The 25,643-nt window shown below is 42.2% G+C and overlaps 1 protein-coding gene across 3 annotated transcripts in view; it reads right to left on the bottom strand.

Moving 5' to 3' along the window:
• STK32C (serine/threonine kinase 32C) overlaps positions 1–25,643 on the bottom strand; it is a 436,616-nt gene that overhangs the window by 78,533 nt on the left and 332,440 nt on the right. For all 3 annotated transcript variants that reach the window (XM_073595673.1, XM_073595672.1, XM_073595674.1), the window contains one exon: positions 12,853–13,004. In XM_073595673.1, the coding sequence (XP_073451774.1) occupies positions 12,853–13,004 (152 nt within the window). The remainder of the gene's footprint in view (positions 1–12,852; positions 13,005–25,643) is intronic.

Here is a 25,643-nt window from a genome sequence, read left to right as displayed (position 1 = left end):
ATATTTGAATTGCAGAATAGAAGATAGTTATAATCTTTCTATTTTATTATATTCTTTTTTTATTCTGTTCTATTCCTTTCTTTTCTATTATATTCCATTATATTCTGTTCTTTTATTTTCCATCCTATTTTGTTCTGTTTTACGCTATTATATTCTTTTATTTTCTGTTATATTCTTTTTTATTCTATTCTTTTCTATTCTATTTCTTTATTTTCTATTCTATTTTATTCTAATTTAGAAATTGGAAAACTATTCGTATTCGAAAAATTTTCGAGAACTTTTTGAATCAATCCAAATTTGAAAAATCTGAATCGATTCGAAAACAAATAAACAAAACTAATTCCAAAAACTAATTAAACGAATGAAACAAATTTAGCTAAACAAATTTATGTAAATAACTACTGTAATTGAAACGAAATGAAACAAACTAAATATTTGCACATGTCTATATGAAACTATGAAAGCTGTAATCAGGACAGACATAAGATGCTACAACATGGATGGAGTGTGGAAGTAAGGGAGCGTGTAGGGAGGTAGACTGAACTCCAGTTATTGTCACTAATGTCACTGTTGTTGTCATTGCTCATGTATTGTCAGGATTGCTCATTTATTGAAATGATTGCCGCTTTGTTACCTGTGTATTCTAACAAATTTTTTTTTGCTACTAAATTGTAAAGTATGTCTGTTTCCCCCCTATGTATTGTAACCGTAGAGCTACCCACAAAGGAGTCGGTTGCTAATTTGGGTTCTATGTTCTGCACCTCAAATCCAAGAACACCTTCAGCCCCTCTGACACACCTGGTTGAATGAAAGTTACTGCAAGCATTTATAAAGCCTCGTACACACGATCGGACTTTCCGCCAACAAAACCGTGGACTTTTGTCTGAAGGGCGTTGGCCCAAACTTGTCTTGCATACACACGGTCACACAATTGTTGGCTAACAATTATGAACATCGTGACGTGCTAGATGTACTACGTGTTTTTTCAGCTCTTTAGCGCCACCCTTTGGGCTCCTTCAGCTAATTTCGTGTTAGTAGAAGTTTGGTGAGTGCTGATTCGCCCTTTTCTTTTCGCATTTTTTATTTTGTGCTTTTCAGTTTGTTTCTGAGTGGCCGTTCGTCAACCAGACATGTTGCGGAATCGGAGGAGATAACGTGTTATTTATTATTGGCCTTGGAGTTATTGCTTTGACATTATTTTTTTGGTTGAACAATGATTTGATTTGGTACATTTTCTATATTTTTGGATGCATAGAATGCACTTTTTGGTTAAGTTCTATTAGCAGATAGCATGTCTAATTTTATTTGTTTTCTTTTTTTAATGCACAATAAAAAAATATGTGGAGAATAACACTTGGCTATGTGTTTTACTTCAAATGACAGTTTGGGAGTAGGCAGTTACATTTTAAAAAATACAATGTAAAATTGACAAGAGACACCAACGTAGTTGTATCTTTGATCTTAAAAACTACAGGATATGGTGTGGTGGTAACTTGCCCAAATAAAAAACAATAATATTATTCTTGATATCGCTGGAAAAAAAAAGCCTTTGAAAATTAGTTTGCAATAACTCCATCAGTATCACCAGCAAAGCAGCTTCATTATTATCCCATTAAAGAAGAAGAGAATTGTGCGCTGCATTTTGAGATTTCATAATTTGCCGCGTCACGAATGTTAATTCTGCATTACGAGAATTTACAAGACCGACAGCTTCTGGCTCGTCCTTCCTTCCGAGAATGCGTGTCTGTACTTTGGACTTTTGTCCGACGGACTTGTGTATACACGCTCGGAAAATCCGACAACACACATTTGTTGGCGGAAAATTTGAAGGCACGCTAGCCAACATTTGTTGGCGTAAAGTCCAACAACAATTGTCCGATGGAGCGTACACACGGTCGGATTTTCCGCCAACAGCCTGACATCGTACATTTCCCGTTGGAAAATCTGATCGTGTGTACAGGCCTTAAGAACACGAGTATAGATACCTTTCACTCTGCTGTAAATTAGCACCAGGAAATAGACATAAGACAGTTTAGTGGTAAATTAACTACCTGGCATCCGCGCTATAGCCGAATGACGGCTACAGCGCGGACCTACATTCCCGGGAGGCCGTCATATGACGTCCTCCCTTGTGCACGCTCCCTGCAGGGCGCGCGCCGGGCGCGTTGTGATCACCGAGTCACTGAGACTCGGCTGATCACCGATCTGTGTAAGGGGCCGGTCCCGGCCCCTTACCATGTGATCAGCTGTCAGCCAATGACAGCTGATCACATGATGTAAACAAAAGATCGGTAATCGTTTTTTTTTTTTACACGCGCTGACAGCGCGAGTAGAAAAAAAAGCCGATCACCGGATCGGATGTGAGGGACATCGGTCCCCAAGTGGAAGAGGCACATCTGCCTCATCAGTGCCCAATAAAAGTGCCACCTAATAGTGCCCACAGTGCCACCTAATAGTGCCCACAGTGCAACCTAACAGTGCCAACAGTGCCACCTAACAGTGCCCACAAGTGCCACCTATCAATGCCCACAAGTACCACCTATCAATGCTCACCTGTAGTGCCAATCAGTGCCACCTGCCAGTGCTGCCCATCACTGCCACCCATCAGTGCCCATCACTGCCACCCATCAGTGCCCATCACTGCCGCCTATCAGTGCCCATCCTTAGATGCAGACAAGCAAAGAAAGTGTTTCCACCGCTCAGGCTGACACTGACCCAGGTGTAAGTGGAAGTTTCAGAGCAGAAGAGTTCCAGGTGCTGGCTGAATGCTAGACAAGGCAGGCTTGAATGGAGGAGAAGATTTGGATGCCGCACACCGGATGTAATCAAAAAACTTCACTTTATTGAAAAAATGGGATCATCAAAATAACAAGACTGTCACGCAGAAAGTACAGGTAAGCTGACGCGTTTCGCACTCAGGACTGAGTGCTTACTCATAGCTGAGTAAGCACTCAGTCCTGAGTGCGAAACGCGTCAGCTTACCTGTACTTTCTGCATGACAGTCTTGTTATTTTGATGATACCATTTTTTCAATAAAGTGAAGTTTTTTGACTACATCCGGTGTGCGGCATCCAAATCTTCTCCTCCATTCAAGCCTATCAGTGCCCATCACTGCCGCCTCATCAGCGTACATCAATGAAGGAGAAAAATTACCCGTTTAAAATTTTTTATAACAAAATATAAAAAAATTTACTTTTTTTAAAAAAAAAAATCAGTTTTTTACATTTTTTTAATAAAAAGTAAAAACTGCAGAGGTGATCAAATACCACCAAAAGAAAGCTCTATTTGTGGTGAAAAAATGATAAAAATTTCATTTGGGTACAGTGTTGTATGACCGCGCAATTGTCATTCAAAGTGCGTCAGCGCCGAAAGCTGAAAATTGGTCTGGATAGGAGGGGGGTTTAAGTGCCCTGTAAGCAAGTGGTTAAGTCAATGTTTTGGTACGGATTAGAATTAATGGTGGTTTGATCATAACTGAGCACACAGAAGGTAGGTTCAGACAGTCTGCTAAACAGTATAATCACTATGCCAAGGTAAATTAGAATAGAGTTCTGTACCATATACTGGGATTGACTTATGAATCAGCAAACTCATCAATAAACAGTGCATATATGCCTTAACTGCAATGTGAATAATAATACCTATAATTAGGTAACTATAATTAATCTTGAGTGCACTCTAAGAGAATGGCTAGAATATGGTGCAATGTCCTCTGAGAGGTACCTCTTAGCATAAGCAATAGGTGAAGGTATCCGTGTAGCAGCTGTAAAAAGACTGTCTTGAGTCCTAATTCTTTAGCTTGGATTTGGGCCCAGTTGTACCGTTGGTCATTGGTGCACATGAGAATAGTCTCAGTCAAGCCTGCAGTCAGCAATAAGGCTACTTGATGGCTGTATGGTCAGTTCCTAAAGGGCTCAGTCTCTCTAGCAGCAGATAGTGAATCCCCACAGCAGCAGCTCACCAGTCCCAGTGATATTGCAGTTCACTATCCGGTCACACATAGCGATTAGTCTACTCTCTGCTCTGCACCCAGGTGACTTTGGCTGTCGGTACACCTGGATTCCGGATCCTGCTCAGGCCGCCGTTATGCAGCAGCAGTGGTGCACACTGGACAGTGATATGCACCCTCTAGGCTCCCTTGTGGCAAGAGGAATCTGTGTCCTGTACAGCCTAAGAAAATGCAGCTCTTTCCCCTCCTCCTGCCAATCTTCCTCTGGGAAATGCAGTTCAAAGCTCTTGATTACAGTAGTGTCTTTCTCCTCTGGACTACAGTTCCCACAGTACAGTGCTGTCTGACTCTATATACTATTGAACAGACAGTCTATTGAACTCAACTTGCTCAGCAGCTCCCTCCTATTGCTGATATAGAGGTTAACCAGTTTAGAGAGCAGCTGCAGCCAGTTTTTTATTCACTCTCCATTCTTAATCAAGCACCTGGCTACTGCCCACTTGTAGCCCATATATTATGTAGCAGACCATCAATATCAAATGATGCCTTTTCTATAATTAAATGTTGATGCTCCATTAATAACAATGACCTTTGCCTGTATTATAACACAACTCCACAAGCTTAAATTGGTATATACTGTATATCCTGGGAACCAGCTTCAAAGAGCAGAGCCTTGAGGAACCAGCCACTAATTTAAATGTCCTTTTTAAGAGCTTTTTCCTACCCATTTTTATTAAAATAACGTTCAAGGCATTATACAGTATGGTTTTTATTCACAGGAGGTTTTCAGCATTTCTCAGCCACTAAACAAATATTCATAAACCTCCTGGCTTACACTTGCAGCGCTGCTGCTCTGGCCGCACACTTCATGCCCTTGTCAGTGTCTTCTCACACAAATTCATACACCTAGCAACTCTCTGGTGTCTCCCAGTTGGAGCCTTCCTGATTTCTGGGCAGAGACCTCCCCTGTCCACCATAGTGGAGCTCTTAACCATAGTCAGGTCTCTTATAAATTCCCTACACACACCTGCTCTAATAGTGTTGTGGTTGTTCACAAAACATGAACCCAGGATTGGAGTCTTCATAAGTTGAGGACCGTAGTTGCAGTGGTTGGCCAAAGCAACGTAATGCAGCAGATGGAAGACACATCACGCTTACTTCCCTTCGATAACAAAAGATGTCCAGCAGTGCCATCAGCACAGAACTGGTGGAAACCAGTGGGACCCAGGTACACCCATCTAATATCCGGAGAAGTCTAGCCAGAAGTAGACTCCATGGAAGAATTGCGGCCAAAAAGCCATACCTCCAACATGGAAACAAGTCTAAGCAACTCAACTATGCATGAAAACATAGCAACTGGGGTGCAGAAAAATGGCAGCAGGTGCTCTGGACTTAAATCAAAATTTGAAATATTTGGCTGTAGCAGGATACAGTTTGGTGAAGGGCTGGAGAGCGGTACAATAAAGAGTGCCTGTGGGCAACAGTGAAGCATGGTGGGGTTCCTTGCAAGTTTGGGGTTGCATCTCTGCAAATGAAGTTGGAGATTTGGTCATGATCAATGGTGATTGGCCCCAAGGTTATTTTGCAGCAGTACAACGAGTCTGTCTGGGACGACATGAAGAAACAGAAGGCAGCCTACATCTACAGAAGATCTGTGGTTAGTTCTCCAAGATGTTTGGAACAAAGTGACTGCTGAGTTCCTTCAAAAACTGTGTGCAAGTGTACAGTACATAGAAGAATTGATGCTGTTTTGAAGGCAAAGGTTGGTCACACCAAATATTGATTTGATTTAGATTTCTCTTCTGTTCATTTACTTTCCATTTTTTCACACTTGCCTACAATTTTTTTAACTGTATATTGTATAGAATTGTATATATATACTTACTATACTTCTAGAATTATTTGAAGGTGCACTTTACATTTAAGCTCATCCAGGAAACGTGGTCCTCTAACTTTTATCCAGTCAGTCAAGTTCTGTTGCTGACTGTCTGTACCTTGGGGTTGCCAATGTACACTTATTTTTGAATGGCACTGAATATAAGCCCAGGGATATAAAAGACCAGTGATCTATGGTTCCAAGCGCCACCCTTTGAGAGAGAGGGTGCAGAAATTACACAGAAGGCTCTCGTGCCAGGAGGCTACAAGGTACAATGCAAAAGGCCTATTGGCTACAATGGATAAAATAGAACTCAAGGTGAATTACATTCTCTGACTTTTCACGGATGGCCTTAGATGATTGCAGATTAATTTTATTTATTTCCTTGAGTTGTTCTTTAAGCACTTAATAAAAGTACCAAAGGCAGCACACACAGCACCCATCTCTGTTCAAGGCAGCAATAAAACCGCTTTTATTTACACACATAAATGGGCACATCTGTCGTCATTTTCAAGGTTATTTTTTTGTGTGGGTTTTGAGACTCACAAACCTTCACAGCAGTGTCATAAAATATGCAATTAAATTTAATGTCGGAACATAAAAATTGAAAAGAGCTATCGATCAATGACATGCCATTTATTTGGGCAGGATTCATTTTCTTTTACAGTAAAACCTTGGTTTGAGAGCGTTTTGCAAGAACATTTTTTAAATCAATTTTGACTTGATATACAAGCGATGTCTTGATATACAAGTAGCGTCATGTCACAACAGAGTATAAAAGAGAAGAGAGGCGTCTCTAAGTGTAGCAATATGGTTACATTTAATGAAGGTACAACATTTATCAACTCACATGGTTGATAAATAAAACCGGCACATCTAAGTATGCAGGCAAGAAAATTGTTTATGGGAATTGAATGTGTAAAAGTGCCAACATCCTAAATACAGCGAAAAGGATAATGCATCAAAATGCAGTAGGGGCAGCCCCCTTGGACGTTTGAGGAGGAAAATGGGAGCAGAGAAGTAGTTAAAAGGCAATGCAGTGCCACTTTTATTGGGTATACAGCATAACAAAATGTGTGAACATAACCATAAACAATATTGTTAAAATATACGGAGTATACCAATGAACCAAGTATTACTTATATATATATATATGTTAAACCCAAGGCGAATAATCCAGGTACTGCCAGAGTCAAACTAAGGTCAGTCCGTGAGGGTTTATAGCATGTATCCCAACATGTTTCGGAAATTATTGGTATATATTTTCCTTCATCAGGGAAGATTTACATTTGGGTGATTTTATCTTTATCTGAAATTTAGGTATAGTTACTTAGTGTAGTGGTCACACTACAGTGCGTATACATAGACTAAACAATTCATTTTACACAATAAACTATATAGTACTTGGCTTTGAGGTACTTACATAGAAGGTTCATTAAATGGACACAAGAAGGAGACCGGTAGTTAGAAACAGTATGATAAATTTCATGTTGGCTGAGAGGGTCCGCATGGAAACATAGGTGAACCAGTGTGTGCTCCCGGGCAAGCTGCTGGCTTACATCCACAAGAAGCGCTCTGCTGGCTACACCAGCAGCGAAGTATTATTGTCTAAAAGCCAAGAGGACGAGGTGAAATTAGTAAATGTTTTGAGGCTGATACTGTCAGGGCTGGGCTCAGCCCTTCCTTCTCAAAGCTGGCCGCTCAGCTGTCGGCTAATTGCCAGCTCCTTTCTCTCCACAGTGACTCATCTGTTGATGATATCCTGCTCGTCAATCCTACTTAAGCCGTCCAGCCCAGATGATCTCTGCCTTCACCCTGGTCACATCTCTAGAGACGCTCTCCTGTGTTCCTGTTAAAGACTTGCTTGGCTGACATTCCTTCTGGCTCCAGATCCTGCTTGCTGTTCCTGCTTGCTGTTCTACTACGCTCATCTCTGGCTCCCTGACGTTTTGGCTTGTCTGACTATCCGTTCCGGTTCCTGAACTCTGGCTATGTTTTGACTACGTTTACTCTGTTTACCTTTTTATTATTATTATTATTATTAAACAAGTGTGATTTAACCGTACTCCTGTCTCAGTCTGATTCATGGTTTCTGACAGATACACAGACACAAACAATGTGCTGTGATGGCAAGACAAAGCACAAATTGTCATGAGTTGCCTGGGTTACAAAATACTTTACTTTTCAATACACTGGTGGAAGTGCACACATCACAGCGGCTGTGTTTGAACCGAGATATGCCAGCTGTGTGTGATTACTATAAATAGGAAGTATCCTAATGAGGGAGCCTATCCTCAGAAGGGGGGTGCTGGAAATCTGGCGCCAGTTACTGCATGAGTTGCAGCTGGGGCCAGATACAGGGCGGTTCTCTGATGCAGGGGCGCACAGCGTAGCCCCGTACCTAGGGGTGGGATGAGGTCACGCGCTGACATGTCACCAGCAAAGGAGGATCCCCTTCTGTGTCAAAGACACAGCGGGGATGGGTAGGAGTTCCTCCCTGCACACAGGACCAGAGATAGAGACGGGGAGGAGTCCCTCGTCATCCATCAGCCATGCGCAGGTGGAGCCTACACACTGGGTGGTGTAGAAGGATGGCAGCCAGGGGAACTCATGCAGCAATTGGCGCCAGATTTCCAGCAACCCCCAGGGAGCCAGAGATGAGCGTACTAGAGCAACAAGCAGGATCTGGAGCCAGAAGGATGTCAGCCAAACAAGTCTTTAACAGGAACACAGGAGAGCGTCTCTAGAGATGTGACTAAGGCGAAGGTAGAGATCATCTGGGCTGGATGGCTTAAGTGGGCAGGACTGACGAGCAGGATATCATCATCAGCTGAGAAACTGTGGAGAGATAAGAGCTGGCAATTAGCCGACAGCAGAGCGGCCAGCTTTGAGAAGGAAGGGCTGAGCCCAGTCTTGACAGTATCAACCTCAAAACATTTACTAATTTCACCTTGTCCTCTTGGCTTTTAGACAATATTACTTCTTTGCTGGTGTAGCCAGCAAAGCGCTTCTTGTGGCTGTAAGCCAGCGGTTTGCCCGGGAGCACACACTGGTTCACCTATGTTTCCATGCGGACCCTCTCAGCCAACATGAAATTTATCATACTGTTTTTAACTACCGGTCTCCTTCTTGTGTCCATTTAATGAACCTTCTATGTAAGTATCTCAAAGCCAAGTACTATATAGTTTATTATGTAAAATTAATTGTTTAGTTTATGTATACACACTGCAATGTGACCACTATGTAACTATACCTATATTTCAGATAAAGATAAAGTCACCCAAATGTAAATCTCCCCTGATGAAGGAAAATATATACCAATAATTTCCGAAACATGTTGGGATACATGCTATAAATCTTCACGGACTGACCTCAGTTTGACTCTGGCAGTACCTGGATTATTTGCCTTGGGTTTGACATATATATATATATATGTATAACTTGGTTTATTGGTATACTCTGTATATTTCAACAAAATTGTTTATGGTTATGTTCACACATTTTATTATGCTGTATACCCAATAAAAGTGGCACTACGTTGCCTTTTATCTACTTCTTTACTCCCATTTTCTGCCTCAAAAGTCCAAGGGGGCTGCTCCTACTGCATTTTGATGCATTATTCTTTTCTAAGTATGCAGGCATCCGGGGTAAATCTGTCCACATAGACCATATTCCTCACAGCCATTGATGTTATCCCTTCCACGCTGCGCTCGATGAGCGGTTCAATCCCTCTACTGCAGGGTAGTCTTCCCAGGCATGATTTCAGACTGACAGTGGTGAGAGCCGGCGGTGCGGGGGATGGTCTATGTGGACAGTTTTACCCCGGATGCCTGCATACTGAGATGTGCCTCTTTTAATCATCAACCATGTGAGTTGCTAAAAGTTGTACCTTCATTAAATGTAACCATATTGCTACACTTAGAGGTGCCTCTCTTCTCTTTTATACTCTGGAGCTCCTGCTGGATTTTGCTTCTAATCCCATTGTGGAGGCTTCCATTTGTGGATGGACATTTTATGGTTAGGCAACCTGGTCACATTGCTATAATCTTTTTATATGGACTATAAACTGAAGGACTTATGAATAAATGGTTGTGGAATGAATCATCTGAGTTTCCATTATTTCTTATGGGGAAATTCCCTTTGATATACGAGTGCTTTGGATTACAAGCATGTTTCTGGAACTAATTATGCTCGCAATCCAAGGTTTTACTGTACATTAAAAATGTGTATCTAGCAGCTTTATTTAAAAAGTACATAACAGCAGTGTTCTATCTGTAAGGCTGTGATAAGTCATGTCATTTACAATCCTATTAGTCATATTTTCCCTGGTCTGTGTGTTTTACAATAGTATTCAATCAATGAAGGGTGATATGTGCAACCAGTTTATTCCAGAAACTAGACTGGTTGTAAGGGAACCTGTACATAGAGGAATATGAAGGCTGGCATCGGTGAACTAAATCTGAACATGCTATTTGCCTGGCTACCGTGGTGATCCAATGGGTTTACCAATTTCTGGGTCAGGAATACCAAAGAAATATGCAGTACAGGAAATTTGAAATAATCTACTATATGTGGCAGAATGTAATAAAGACACAGGAAGTCAGTGAACTAGAATTTTCAGAAAGAGATCTTGTAAGCCAGGAGAGGCAGAGATGCACAGCGCATTAAAACAACCTTTAATGGAACAAATGAATATTACTCACAAAGGGAGTTAGGTTATAGGCATGTAATCAGTGTGACAAGATCCTGTCTGTCATCAATCCGGAAAGGGACTCACCGCCGATCGGGTCACTGGATGTAGAGCACCGGCTGATGGGTCGCATTCCTGGTTGCGATGGAACACACAGTCAATTTTGGTCTCATCTGACCACAGCACTTTCTCCCAATCCTTCTGTGAATCATTTGAATGTTCATTGGCAAACTTCAGAAGGACCTGCACATGTGCCTTCTTGAGGAGGCACCCATCTGCTGCAGGATTTTAATTCACAGCGGCGTATTGTGTTACCAATGGTTTGTTTGGTGACTGTGGTCCCAACTGCCTTGAGATCATTCACAAGTTCCTCCCAAGAAGTTCTGGGCTGATCCCTCACTTTTCTCATGATAATCCTCACCCCATGTGGTGAAACCCTCTATGGAGATCCAGACCGAGAACGATTGATGGTTATTTTGTATTTCTTCCATTTGCGAACAGTTGTCTCCTTCTCATCAAGCTTCTTGCTGATGGTCTTGTAGCCCATTCCAGCCTTGTGCAGGTCTACAATCTTGTCCCTGACGTCCTTTGACAGCTCTTTGGTCTTGCCCATGATGTTGGGTTTGAATGAAAAAAAGAGATTCTGTGGACAAGTGTCTTTTATACACATAACGAGTGGTCGTTAGGAGCACCTTCTTAAATTGACAGAACTAATCTGTGTACCACATAAACACATACTGTAGCCAGTCTGCGGGAGCTAGAATTATTGTTGGCTGGGGATCAAATACTTATTGTACTCAATGGACTGCAACTCAATTTATAACATTTGTATTGTGTGTTTTTTTCTGGATTTTTGGTTGATATTCTGTCTCTATTATTTAAAATACACCTATGATAAAAAATTATAGACCCTTCATTTCTTTGTAAGTGGGCAAACTTACAAAATCTGCAGGGGATCAAATAATTAATTTTCCCCACTGCAATGGCCCGTACACACGATCCAAAAATCGGTATGAAAAATACAGATTTCGAAGCGATCGTACAATAATGGGATTGTTAGTACAGAGCTTTCGAGAGCCAATCATGACAGTTCATCCGATATTATTTTATCGGACAGACACGGAAATTTTTCTCTTACAATACCAGATCGTACGATTTTCGTTTTAATCAGTACAGTTGTCGACCGAAAATACAATAGAAATACACTACAACACGTGACATCACTTCCGATTTTTTATTCTGTCACTTTAGTAACCTCTTCATTTTCGATATGCGACTAGCATGCAAAAAAAAAACCTGACGATCTGTTGTCCGATTTCTGGATTGTGTGTACGGCTTAAAGGGGTTGTAAAGGCTCTTTATTTTTCACCTCAATGCATCCTATGCATTAAGGTGAAAAAACACCTTGCAGTCACCGGTCCCCTAGCCATTTTACTTACCTGAGCCCCGAATTTCCGCCGGCGCGTCCCCGCCCTCCCTCACTCCAGGGGTTCCCGGCTCTTGATTAGATAGATTGATAGCAGCGCAGCCATTGGCTCCTGCTGCTGTCAATCAAATCCAATGACGCGGGCGGGGGGCGGGGCCGAGTCCTGCATTCGGCCTCTATAGAATGCTGGACTTGGGAGAGCGCCCACAAGGTAACCCCCTCGGGAGAGCGCTTCTCCAAGGGGCTTATCTGATGTGGGGAGGAGCCGCAAGAGCCCCCGAGGGACCCCAGAAATGGAGGTTCGTGGCCACTCTGTGCAAAACGAGCTGCACAGTGGAGGTAAGTATTATATGTTTGTTATTTTAAAAAAAAATACAAAACGACCCTTTAGTATCACTTTAAGTATGTACCTCAGCTTCATCTAGTGGCCATAATGTGGTTCTTTCTCAAATTACACATTCAATCTGCAGTGAAAAAAAACCTGAGAACATTTGATTTGACTCCATTTTCACAGAAGGAATGGGTGAAGGATGGACAGCAGTGCAATTTTTTTTTTTATAAATAAACCATTATGTTTGAGATCATACTTGAGGCATCCATTACATCCTTTAGGACAGCCTTTCCCAACCTGGCTGGATGACCAAGGCAGCACACAAGGATAAGGACATCAATAGGAGCTTGTGTGATAGCCAGCTGCACAAAAACCAGGGTGTAAAAGAGAGGCAATCATTGCTAGATAGACAGACCATGTGTACTCTGAGTCTAAAAATAAAAAAAACTGAGAACAAACATCCTTGCCTTTCTCCTAGTTACCCAGTAAAAGATGTGAGTTAGACGCTGTGCCAGAATACCGCTGTTCATAATTCTGCTTTGACAGAATGAAGTCGCAAGTTAAAAAGAAAATGACTTACCAAAGATTAACTAAAAAGACATGTTCAATTTCCTGCATGATCTCCAGCTCCCGGAAAACGTTGCGCACTTCGTCCCGCTCAATGCACTGCTGTTTATTCATGTACTTCATGGCATACATTGTCTCTGTGTCTTTCTTCTGAACAATGCAAACCTACAATGATATAACAAAGAAAGGGAAATGGATTACTAAACTAACAAATAGTAATTATTAGATTCAAAGACAAGTGGCAACATATTATGAAGTGTTGTACATCGGAATCTCCTAGATATAGCTAAAGAGACATGGATAGAAATGTCTTCTAATAATAGGTAATGGGAGGAAAAAAACAGGTGGCTGATCATCCATCAAAGGTGTAAAATACAGCCACAGGGTGCCGCAAATTGACCCTACGTTCACACCTATGTGGTTTTTTTTTTTTTGTGCGTTTTTCAGAAACGCACTACAGTCAATTTAAAGGCGTTGTAAACGTTTTTTTTTTTTTTTTTTTTTAAAACAAACATGTCATACTCACCTCCTCTGTGCAAGGGTTTTGCACAGAGTGGCCTCGATCCTCCTCTTCTGGGGTCCCTCAGTATTATTGCCATGAATGCCGCCTCACTATTGCTATTAATGCAGCCTCACAAGTGCCATGAATGCAGCCTCACCATTGCCATGAATGCAGCCTCACCATTACCATGAATGCAGTGTCACCAGTGCCATGAATGCAGCCTCACAAGTGCCATGAATGCAGCCTCACCATTGCCATGAATGCAGCCTCACCATTACCATGAATGCAGCGTCACCAGTGCCATGAATGCAGCGTCACCAGTGCCATGAATGCAGCATCACCAGTGCCATGAATGCAGCCTCACAAGTGCCATGAATGCAGCCTCACCATTGCCATGAATGCAGCCCCACCATTACCATGAATGCAGCCTCACCATTACCTTGAATTCAGCGTCACCAGTGCCATGAATGTAGCGTCACCAGTGCCATGAATGCAGCCTTACCAGTGCCATGAATGCAGCCTCATCATTGCCATGAATGCAGCCTCACCATTGCCATCAGTGCAGCCTGATCGATGCCCATCTGCAGCCTCCGAGGGGACAGGGAGGGGAGCGGGACGAGCGCCGACAGATTATATACAGGAAAATCTCCTGTTTACTCGGCTGCCTCTTTAATACAAAGTCCCGCCTCTCATGATAGACAGAACAGTCGTCCAATGCCAGCCCAGGAGAGGGGACTTCCTATCAGAGGCTGGAGAGTATACCGGAGATTCTCCTGTATTTAATCTGTTGGCACTCATCCCGCCCCCTCCCTGTCTCCGCCGAGGCACCGATAAATATGGGTATATATATTTTGTGGCCCCCGGGTCGCTCGGGGATTCGTTGAGGGGCCAAAAAAGATATATATATATATCCAAATTAACAGTGGGGCCATTTGAAACCGGAACGTGGGCCGCCATTGCCCCATGGGACATGCCTGTTATAGACCCTTCGTTTCTTTGTAAGTGGGCAAACTTACAAAATCTGCAGGTTATCAAATAATTATTTTCCCCAATGTATATATCCGGATAAGTATCCATATATGTAAAAAAGTCCAAAGTAATAGAAAAATGTGAACACCAAACACATTGTGCAAAAGATAGTCCACTCCACCTCTTGTTACATCAAATCTGCTCACCTCCAAAATATGATCTCAAGTGGTAAAGAGAGGTCATAAAATGTTTAGCACACCAAAACGGGTGGGTATAGATGGTAAAGACTGTTCACTGCCACTCCACCTTCAATCCTCCCCAACTCATATCACAGATGTCACATATTAAATGGAAAACGAAAGGGACTGATAGCGCTCACTGTAATATTTATTAGGCAAAGGTAAAAGGAATAAAAACACTCATGAAAGAAGTGATGAAAAATCGCATGTCACAAAAAATACTCCACTGTATACAACCAGCTCTCATGTATGGGAATCTTACTACTCTGCCCCTAGCCTCCAGAGATACAGCATGCTGATGTCATTGGCGCATGCATCCACCCCTTCACGCATTACGTCCAACCAACTTGGACTTCCTTTACTGAGATTCCCGTACATGAGAGCTGGTTGCATACAATGGGTTCCTATGTGCACAAGGATTGAATGTCACAAAGAGTTCTTCATACCTCCCAACTTTCTGAGGTGGGAAAGAGGGGACACATCCCCTGCTATACCCCTTAAAGTTGAATTATGCAAAAAAAAAAATGATTAGTTAAACCCACAAGTGCTTTTTTTTATCCATTACTATTCCTTTATACTGGCTTTTGAAATTTACAAATACAGCAATTAAAAAATTGGATGAAAGGTTTAGCACTGGGACACACTTTTTGAAAGATATAAAGTGCATTTTATATACAACTATATAGATCAGACCAAAATGAGGGACAAATGAGGAGGAAAAAGGGACAGAGGGACATTGTTCCAAATCAGGGACAGTCCCTCGAAATCCGGGACAGTTGGGAGCTATGAGTCCTCACAAATGCAGGTTGAGGGGCTCCAGAATGTCAGTTCTGAACTGAGAAAATTGTTTTTTATTTTTTCTCCTGGACTGGTAATTCCCAGATTGGGTTCTGGAGCCCAGGGGCTTCAAAGATTCCTGAAGGACAAAGCCTCTAACCCTGTGTCCAGGTCTTACTGGAGACCAGCAGGGTGCGTGTGCAGGTGTACACAGCCCTTATAATCAATGGCCTGACAGTAGATCATGACTCCACCAGGGAGACAGGAGGTCCCCTGCCCAGAGACGAGCTTGTGGAATAGAGCAGCAACAGCTGCAAGAGAAAGAGCCGAGAGAGCTGCAAGAGCTGAGAGAGAGGTACAGAGTCCCACGTGAGCACAGTAGTACTGAAAGCTGGTCTGAAGGACCAGACCAGAGGCCTAGGCTTGAGGCCAGAGCAGCTATGCTGCAAGAAGAAACCAAGAGGCTTGATGTCATATTTCTTTGTGTTTCAAATGATGGTAAAAACCCTGGAGAGTGCAACCATTTTCTTGGAACTTTTCATTTCTTTTTAAATAATAGTGGGTCAACAAGCCCTAAAACAGTATTTTCTGGCTGGACTGAACTCATTGGAAAGCACTACACTAAGGGCTAGTTTACACTTGCTTCACAACATAGCTTTGGACATGCTTTGTTAAAGCTCTCTGAACGCCAGTCAAAGCTCCTGTCACTAAATAAAATGGTTAGCTTACAGTCCTGTTTACACTTTGCTTTTGCTTGGTGCCTCAATGAGGCTTCGGTGGTGCTTCGATAAGCCTTTGGTGGGGCTTTGTTGGGGCTTTCGATAAGGCTTTGTGGGGCTTTGGTGAGAAAAACAAGGAGAGGGGCGCCTCTGAATAAATAGTATTAGTAATAGTATTTAATTAAATAAAAGCAATATCAACTCACATGAAAGAAAGCAATGTAGGTGAGCTGGATACCCTCCAGGAGCAGGGTCAGAGTGGATGATCTGGTTACGGTGAGGTCCACTTCTCACTAGTATAATGGAGTCCTCCTGGGACATCAGATATCCAGGAAAAGGTGTGAGCTGTCAAAGCCGGGTCGATCAACGCTACTGTCCCTTGTATGTCCTCACTGATCACCGCTTTCAAGATGGAGAACGGCCATGTGGCGTCAGATCTCATCCAAAGCGAGGCTTGGAAGGCACGTGGCGGCATGGCGCGGGGCTGTGACATCACTAACATGCAATGCATTTCCGAGCTTTCTCACGGCTGCCACACCACTCGCAGAACGAAAGCTTGGAAACGCCACCTTCATACCTTCTCCTGGATATCTGATGTCCCAGCAGGACTCCACTATACTAGTGAGAATTGGACCTCACCCTGACCAGATCATCCACTCTGACCCTGCTCCTGGACGGTATCCAGCTCACCTGTGTGCAACATTGCTTTCTTTCATGTGAGTTGATATTGCTTTTTTTTCATTAAAGTGTATACTATTTATTCAGAGGCGCCCCTCTCCTTGTTTTTCGTAGCTCTACTGGATTTCTGGCTTCTGGTCTATTTTGGTGGCAGCCCTGACTCGCAGACCCATTATCTATCATAATCATATACCCATTGCTGGACTCTTATGGATTTTATTATATGGTCACCTTCGAGGTACTAGTGTGTTGCGCCTTTTACTTGTATTGGGGCTTCGGTGAGGCTTTGGTGGGGCCTCAGTGGGGCTTCAAGCTAGCTTTGCCATAGACTTCTATGGAGGCTTTGAAGACGCTTTGAAGCACCACTAAAGCTACATGGGACATAATTTTTGAAGCGAAGCCAAAGCAAAGCAAAAGCAAGGTGTAAACAGGAATGTAAGCTAACTATTTTATTTAGTGACAAGGGCTTTGACTGGCGTTCAGAGAGCTTTAACAAAGCCTGTCCGAAGCCTTGTTTTGAAGCAAGTGTAAACTAGCCCTTAATGTGTGTAGAAGCCGAAGGAAGTGTAAATGAGCCCTAAGGGGTCTAATCATGGGGCACTTGATTGCATGCCCCATGCAGGTCTGTGTTTTCCTGGAATGGGGATGTACAGGCGTTGCGCGCATCCTCGAGCCAGCAGTCCATAGAAGTCATGGGGCTGCATGGACAGAGCCACCATGTCCCAATATGAGGTGTGCTGATGCAGTTCCTCAAACTCACCCTGCACAGGGATGCACGCTGCACCTGCACATCCCCGTGCCGGGAAAACATGGATCTGCATGGGGCACGCAGTCAAGCGCCCCATGTGAATGGGCCCTGTGAGTAAAATCTTCAAATGATAACAATTTAGCAGATTAAAGTGGTTCTCGAAGCAGAAGGTTTTTAATCTTAATGTATTCTATGCATTAGCGAGGGAGCAAGCCTGCTCGAGTGCCTCCATAGCAAGAGCTTTGCTGTTGGGGCACAATCGGCAGGGGAGCCAAAAAGAAGAGGATCAAGGGTGCTCTGTGCAAAACCATTGCACAGAGTAGGTAAGTATAAGACAAACTTTAGAATCACAATCTAAGCATTAAACATAATGTATTTTGAAATAATCTGCAATATTGTGAAGAAAAGATGCATTTTTTTTGTCGTCTATCAACCAGCAGTGTTCTGCTAGAGTAAAAAAAAAAAAAATACAATAAAAAAAAAAAGAAACCCTGAATATAAATGTCTAGCACTCAGGAAGGAGCCATCATCCATCACTGGAGGCGCTCATGAAGAATGTACTTCCAGAAATATCATTCCTCCAGACTGCTGTGCACAAATATATGGAGAAGGTTAGTTACTGCATAGAAGAAAAAACATTCATTATTACACACTGACAGATACTTAATATGAGCTTTACCATGCAAGCCAGTGATAAACCATTCTGTCAGTGAATTAATTGGAAAAGAGCAAAGGTACAAGGTGCTCCGGCTTCCGCTGCACCTGCATATGCGCTCAGGAGGTGAGAAAGGGGATCTCTGGCCTGAAGCTGTTGGTATTGAGTAACCTGAGTGACTTATGATGATGAGCTATAATTACTGAAGTAGAAAACATCATTATACATTCAATTACCAAACATGTGAACAGTAAGAATGCAAGCACAAGCAGACATATTGGTGTATTTATTTTTAAAAAATGCAAAACTACTTCTGTGAAACTAAATGTGCATTTGTTCTATGTGAATGGGGACAAAAACAAATGTTATTAGGCTATTTAATTTCCAGGTCCAAAATCTTCATTCTTACAGAACAGAGTGAATCAGGAAGATACTGCATTATGGCCACTAGATGGAGCTGATAGGAGACATATGCTTACTATATTTACTATTATTATCAGTTCCATCTAGTGGTAAAAATGTGGTATTTTCCCCTGATTTTACTCCATGAAGAACATTCAACCTGGAGAGAAAATAGCCTAACAACATTTGATTTTGCCCAGATTCACACTTTTTTTTTTAAATGACACCCCATAGGGTTATGATGACCTACCTGCAAAGAGGAGATGCCTGCTTGTTGCTGCTTCATATCTGTGCACACCATTCTACCTACATTAGGAACTTACATGACACCTAAAGTATACAAAGTAAAGTTAATGCAGCTGCTAATTGTGAATCTTTTCCTCTTGTTATTATCCACCTTATTAGCTGCCTTTTTTTTTGTTGCCAGTCAAATTATTAGCAACAAATGCCTAATCATATGCAATTGCCCCCAAAGTGTAACTATAAGCAACATCAAAAATGACATGTGTGATGCAGTTATTTTTTTCCACTTCCTGTAATATGGTGACAACGCTGTTTGTTCTGCTCTAAAATCACACAGCAGCGTTGTCACCCTGTGGACAAGGTAGTCTTACTAGGTGAACATATTGTTTTAAATGGACTTTACGGGCCCATTCAAACTAGAAACTGCACATCTACTTGCACGTATGCATGCATTTGATATGCGTCTTCATGTGCAGCTGACACACATTTTTCTATCTGCATTTGTCCTGTGATGTCACTTCCTTCTTTCTTTCCCTGAGCTTCTATTTGCACTGTTATGCGTTGCAGTGTGTTTACATGTGTTTGCATGAATTTTGCGTTGTGGAAAAATGCAGCATGGTCTACTTTCTTTGACTGCACTAATGTGAACTATGCCCATAGGAATATCTTGATTTTGGACTTTCTATGCGGTTAGAGTGCAGTCAACAATGCATCCAACTGCATTAAGTGTGAATGAGCCCTGAAGGGTGTGTTTATACAAAATTTGCAAAGGTATTCCCCCTGAAAAGCTGCACGTATATTCATTCTGTGCAAATGGTGACAAAATCAAATGTTACTGGTCTATTTTCTCTCCAGATTTGATGTTCTTCATTCAAAAGAATAGCATGACTCAGAAAAATCCTGCATTGCGGCCACTAGATGGCGCTGACGATCATTGTAAATAAGTATATATTTCCTATGATCATCAGCTTCATCTAGTAGCCATTATACAGTATTTTTCTGATTCAGGCTATTCTTATGAACGAAGAACACCAAACCTGGAGAGAAAATAGACTGGTAACATTCAAATTTGCTGGCATTCAAACTAAAATGAATTGCATGTAGTTTTGCAGGACAACCAGCTCTGCAAATTGTTTTTTAAATACACTCCTAAGGGCCCGTTCACAATACTTGGTGCAGGACCAGTCAGAAACACCCTGCACTCTGCAGATGGATAGATATGAACAGAGAAAATATTTCTCCTGCGCTCGTGCAGGCGGTATTGATATGAAAAGGTAGTACTTTCAAATGGTGGGAAGTAGAGGATGATCATGCGTGTCCCGCTGCCTAAACTGATCAGGGGTGGTCTGAAGAAGGGCGAGTGAAAGAAAGGGGTGGAAGGCGCGTGATCTAATGCTCGAATCAAGAAAATACAGTTTATTCTTATACAAAGTGGATAAATACAAGAAAGTTACTACGTATTGATAAAAAACTAGGTTACAAAATATACATTAAAAATTAGACATGCCCATGCAAGGGCAAGTGCTCAAAGGTAGGCCGACGCGTTTCAAAGGGTTTCCTCATCATCAGAGCCTTGGAAAACAAAAGAAACAGTACAAAAAGAAAACTGTACAATGTGGTAGACCAACATAAAGAGGAGTGGCTGATTGGGAAGTGTATCACATGGTGAGTGATGGATTCTCCTCTACTCTAGAACTGTCCACATCACAGCAGTCTACATGACGTAGAGAAAACTCTGCAGATGCACGCGGGTGCTATTCATTCTTAAAGGGTTACTAAACCCTCGTTTTTTGTTTTTTTAAACAACAAATATGTTATACTTACCTCCTCTGTGGAGTTGGTTTTGCACAGAGTGGCCCCAATCCTCCTCTTCTGGGGTCCCTCAGCGGCGCCCCTGGCTCCTCCTCCTCTTGAGTGCCCCGTTGGAGAAGCGCTCTCCTTCGGGACACACGTGCGGCGCGCTCCCGTGTCCTGCTGCTGCGTCTATTGACACAGACAGCAGGACTCGGCCCCGCCCCCCCCGGCGCCTGCGTCATTGAATCTGACTGACAGCAGCGGGAGCCAATGGCTGCGCTGCACTGCTATCAATCTATCCAATCAGGACACGAGACACTGACTAGAGCTGATGTGCTCGTCTCTGGGTCTGGGGGGCTGCTGCATGACAGAAGGTTTTTTTCACCTTAATGCATAGGATGCATTAAAGTGAAAAAACACAAGAGTTTACAACCCCTTTAAGGGCACCCCCAAGCATCTAGCAAACACAGGTACGCTCGCAGCCACTGCAACGCATGCTACCGCGATACCATGTAGTTTGGTACAGTAAGATTTTAAACATTGTGGCTGCTTTACTTTTTTTTCATTCCTATGCCCATGAGGAAAAGCCTCATATGGAAACATGCAAGAAAAATGGTGAGATTGAGCCCTGAGCCCTAAGTAAGATACAATCAATTTAAAGGCCAACTCCAGCTAATGCTTAAAGTGGTTACAAATTGTTTGTTTGCTTTTTAAGGTTTAAACTATATAAATAAAATCTGATAATTCTAAGATTAAATTTAGCCCTCTTATTTACTTAGGTAAAACTGGTAAGAGTCCAGCAGGGCCCCTTTCCCTGGAGAACCTGACGTCCCTTAGAAAGCATATACCAGAATATAGGGTCATACATGGGGGAAAAAATAGTTAATTTAAAAATAAAGCATTTTAAAAGCCATTATTTCTTATATTTCATTACTGACTGCGGAATGATGTTAATTTTTCTGTAATGGATTTTTCTTCTCAGTACTCGGATTGATTGAATATGCCACTTAACTGAAATTAAATGGAAAAAATTACATGAGTGTAAGCCTAGGGGCTTGTTCAATGAGTATTTAGCCTTATCCCCCAAAACTGAAATGAAAGTCATTGTACTTATAATACAGTTCCTAGGCAATATTCAATTGCTGTGGCATAGTGAGATCAAAGACTAGGAACATTCCAATTTCGGGACTTAAAATTCCGGATATCTGCCTATATAGGCACAGTATTCTGCCCTACTTTTATGTAATTTTTTGGTGTTTTATTGAACTGCATGAGGTTATTGTTGTTCTGTTGCATCTCCTCCGCTGAAGTGAATTGGATCATGCTTTATTGGGGGTTTTTGGTCTTCTTCTAGATCCACTTTTCTCAACCTTTTCAACACAGAGAAACCCCTGAAATAACGTTCTGGTTTTAGAGAACCCCTGCTAAAAATTACTATATCTACTCATGATCCATTAGTATTATCAATGGTGTCAATGGGAACTTATCTGAGAAGCATATATTGTTCATTGCACAAGGAACCCCTAGAAATCTCTGGAGGAACCCTATGATTCCATGGAACCCTGGTTGAGAAACCCTGCTCTAGCACCTATGAACTTTCCTTTCTTGGCAAAAATTACTATATCTACAACTTATGATACATTATTGTGATGGTCATCGAGAAGAATGCTCCTTACACTTGTGGTCATTGGGAAGAATTACCCCCTTACAGATAGCTAAAAAGATTAATGGTGTCAGTGGGAACTTATCTGAGAAGCATATATTGCTCATTGCTCAATGAACCCCTGGAAACCTCTGGAGGAACCCTGGTTGAGAAACCCTGCTCTAGATCAGGGATCTCCAAACTTTGACCCACCAGCTGTTGCGGAACTACATGAGGCATTGTAAAACTCTGACATTCACAGACATGACTAGGCATGATGGAAATTGTAGTTCCTGAACAACTGGAGGGCCATAGTTTGGAGACCCCTGCTCTAGATCAACTGTGGGTCAGGGGCGGATCCAGAGTCTAGTCTCGGGAGGGGCACTGTCAGAAAATGTAAGGGGTATAGGACGCGTGACATAGGAGACAATGTGCGTGGGCGGTGGCTGCGATGTCCGCCGGCTACCTGCAATGTAAACAGACAAATCTCCATTCTGTCAGGGGAGGAGAGACAGATCGTCTATTCCTAGCAATTAGGAACAGCGATCGGTCTCCTCCTCCAGTCATTCCTCCACAGTTAGAACATTTAACCCCTTGATCGCCCCCTAGTGTTTTTAACATTCAACTCCTTCCCTGTCAGTGACATTTATACAGTAATCAGTGGCTATTTTTAGCTCTGATCGCTGTATAAATGTCAGTGGTCCCAAAGAAGTGTCAAAAGTGTCCGATCTATCCGCCACAATGTTGCAGTCCTGCTAAAAATCACTGATTTGAGCAGCCGAGCCAACCTGCCGCAGTAAACAAAGGCAGCAAATGTTGTACATGCTGGGTATAGTGAATTTCTCTCTGAAAATCTGAATAAAATGGGTAGTTCCAGACACTGTTCAGAAGAACAGCGTACTTCGATTAAAAAGTTGATTGGAGAGGGGAAAACATATGAAGAAGTGCAGAAACTGATAGGCTGCTCAACTAAAATGATCTCAAATGCTATAAAATGGCAACCAAAACCAGAAAGAGGTAGAAGAAAATGGAAAACTGCCATTCGAATGGATTGAAGAATAGCCAAAAATGGCAAAGACTCAGCCAATGATCAGCTCCAGGGTGATCAAAGAAGATGTAAAGTTATCTGTGAGTACTGTAACAATTAGAAGATGCCTATGTGAAGCCAAGCTATTGGCAAGAAGCCCCAGCGAAGTCCTACTGTTAAGAAAACGGCATGTGCTGAAGAGGTTACAGTTTGCCAAAGAACACTGGCCTAAAGAGAAAAGGCGCAACATTTTGTGGACTGATGAAAGCAAGATTGTTCTTTTTGGGTCTAGGGGCCGCAGACAGTTTGTCAGACGACCCCCAAACACTAAATTCAAGCTACAGTACACTGTGAAGACAGTGAAGCATGGTGGCGCAAGCATTATGATATGGGGATGTTTCTCATACTATGGTGTTGGGCCTATTAATCGCATACCAGGGATCATGGATCAGTATGAATACTTCAAAATACTTGAAGAGGTCACGTTGCCTTATTCCAAAGAGGAAATGCTCTTGAAATGGGTGTTTCAACAGGACAATGACCCCCAAACACACCAGTAAGCGAGCAGCATCTTGGTTCCAGACCAAAAAGTTTAACGTTATGGAGTGGCCAGCCCAATCCCCGGACCTTAATCTAATAGAAAACTTGTGAGGTGACTTAAAAAATGCTGTTTCTGAAGTAAAAACCAAAAATGCAGAGGAATTGTGGCATGTAGTGCAATCGTCCTGGGCTGGAAAACCTGATCACAGGTGCCAGAAGGTGGTTGACTCCACCATGCAAGACAGATGTGAAGAAGTTCTCAGAAACAGTGCTTATACAACTAAATATTAGTTCAGTGATTCACAGGAAAGCGAAATCTTCAAGTATTTTTCAGTTTATACAGTGATTGAGTTTGTATAGAAAAACGCAGACACTGCTATTTTTTTTAAAAAAGGTCTAATATTCCTTTTTCTTTACTTTCTGTAAAGTAATAACAAATTTGAAACCTTTTTCTTAATGTTTTGATTTGGAATAGGTTGTGCAGTGTTCCCAATGCATTTGCGTGTGTGGAAATAAAAGCTATTATGAGGATTTTGCGCTTTACTCCCTTTTTTTTTTACTGCTATTATTTTGAACACAACTGTATGCTGAAATGTTTATTTATGTGAACTGGTATCCCTTTGTCCTTCCCGCCTGTTAAGTGCTAAATAGATTTGTCCTAGCTAGACCCCACCCTGTTTCTTCCATGTTCCCTCAGTCAGTCTAAAGCCAGCCATACACAGATCGATACTCATCCTTTTCAGCAGGGACCAGCCAAATTTTGATCCATGTATGGGCACTGCAGTTGTATAGAAGTCCATCTACTGATTGATTTCTGTACAACTACCCTGTTGGATTTTCCCCACTGGATCAGAGTTGTAGGCTATAGCCTGCAATACTGATCGGTGTATTTAATATTCTGCAACATATGCATGTTTTTTTGCCATTTTGAGCCTGTTTTGAATTTTTGCTTGTAATGTTGCACCTGTTTAGTAAACTGCAAATTAACCGCTGGCTGACCGCCGCACACAGATATACGTCGTCAGAATGGCACAGGCAGGTAAATGGGCGTACAGGTACATCCCTTTAAATGTGCCCGCGGGTCCCGGGAACTCGATGTTCGCCGGCGGCCCACGATTGGGGTGTGGAGAGGTAGAACGGGGAGATACCTATGTAAACAAGGCATTTCTCCATTCTGCCTAGTGACATGACAGGGATCTACTGCTACTGAACAACTCCCTAGGACACACTTAACCCTTTGATCGTCCCCTAGTGTTTAACCCCTTCCGTGCCAGTGACATTTATACAGTAATCAGTGCATTTTTATAGCACTGATCGCTGTATAAATGACAACAGTCCCAAAATAGTGTCAAGAGTGTCCGATGTGTCCGCCATAACATTTGTTTAAAACAAATGGCAGATATGAACCTGCTTTATAAAATAAACTCTCTAGTGTAGTAATCCTTAGAAATGGCCCCAGTACACGCACTCCCACACAGCTATCTTCGTTTTGTTCTCCACCATACTGCCTGCCTTATGCATGTCAGGCTGTGGAGGAAACCCACTGTGTCCAGAATGCTTTCAGCATTGGCAAGGTTACAAGAAAGCAATATTTGATTTTTTTTTTTTTTTTTTAGCAAAAACATAGCTTTTTACCAAACATGGCCTTGGCTGATTCCTCAGAAAACAGAAGCTTTGCAAATGATCAACTTTCACAAAAAGAAGTGAATATGTACTGTGGAAGCTTGCACTAAAAAGACAAGTACTAGTCACCAGTAGGGATGAGCCAAACACTCCCCAGTTCGGTTTGCAGCATAACATGCGAACAAGCAAAAAATTTGTGTGAACAACGTTAAAATCTATGGGACACGAACATGTAAAATCAAAAGT

Source organism: Aquarana catesbeiana, linkage group LG08, assembly GCF_042186555.1.
Source record: "Aquarana catesbeiana isolate 2022-GZ linkage group LG08, ASM4218655v1, whole genome shotgun sequence".
Taxonomy (NCBI): Eukaryota; Metazoa; Chordata; class Amphibia; order Anura; family Ranidae; genus Aquarana; species Aquarana catesbeiana.
The sequence above is the reverse complement of the archived record's forward strand: the minus strand, read 5'-3'. Positions and strand labels throughout refer to the sequence as shown.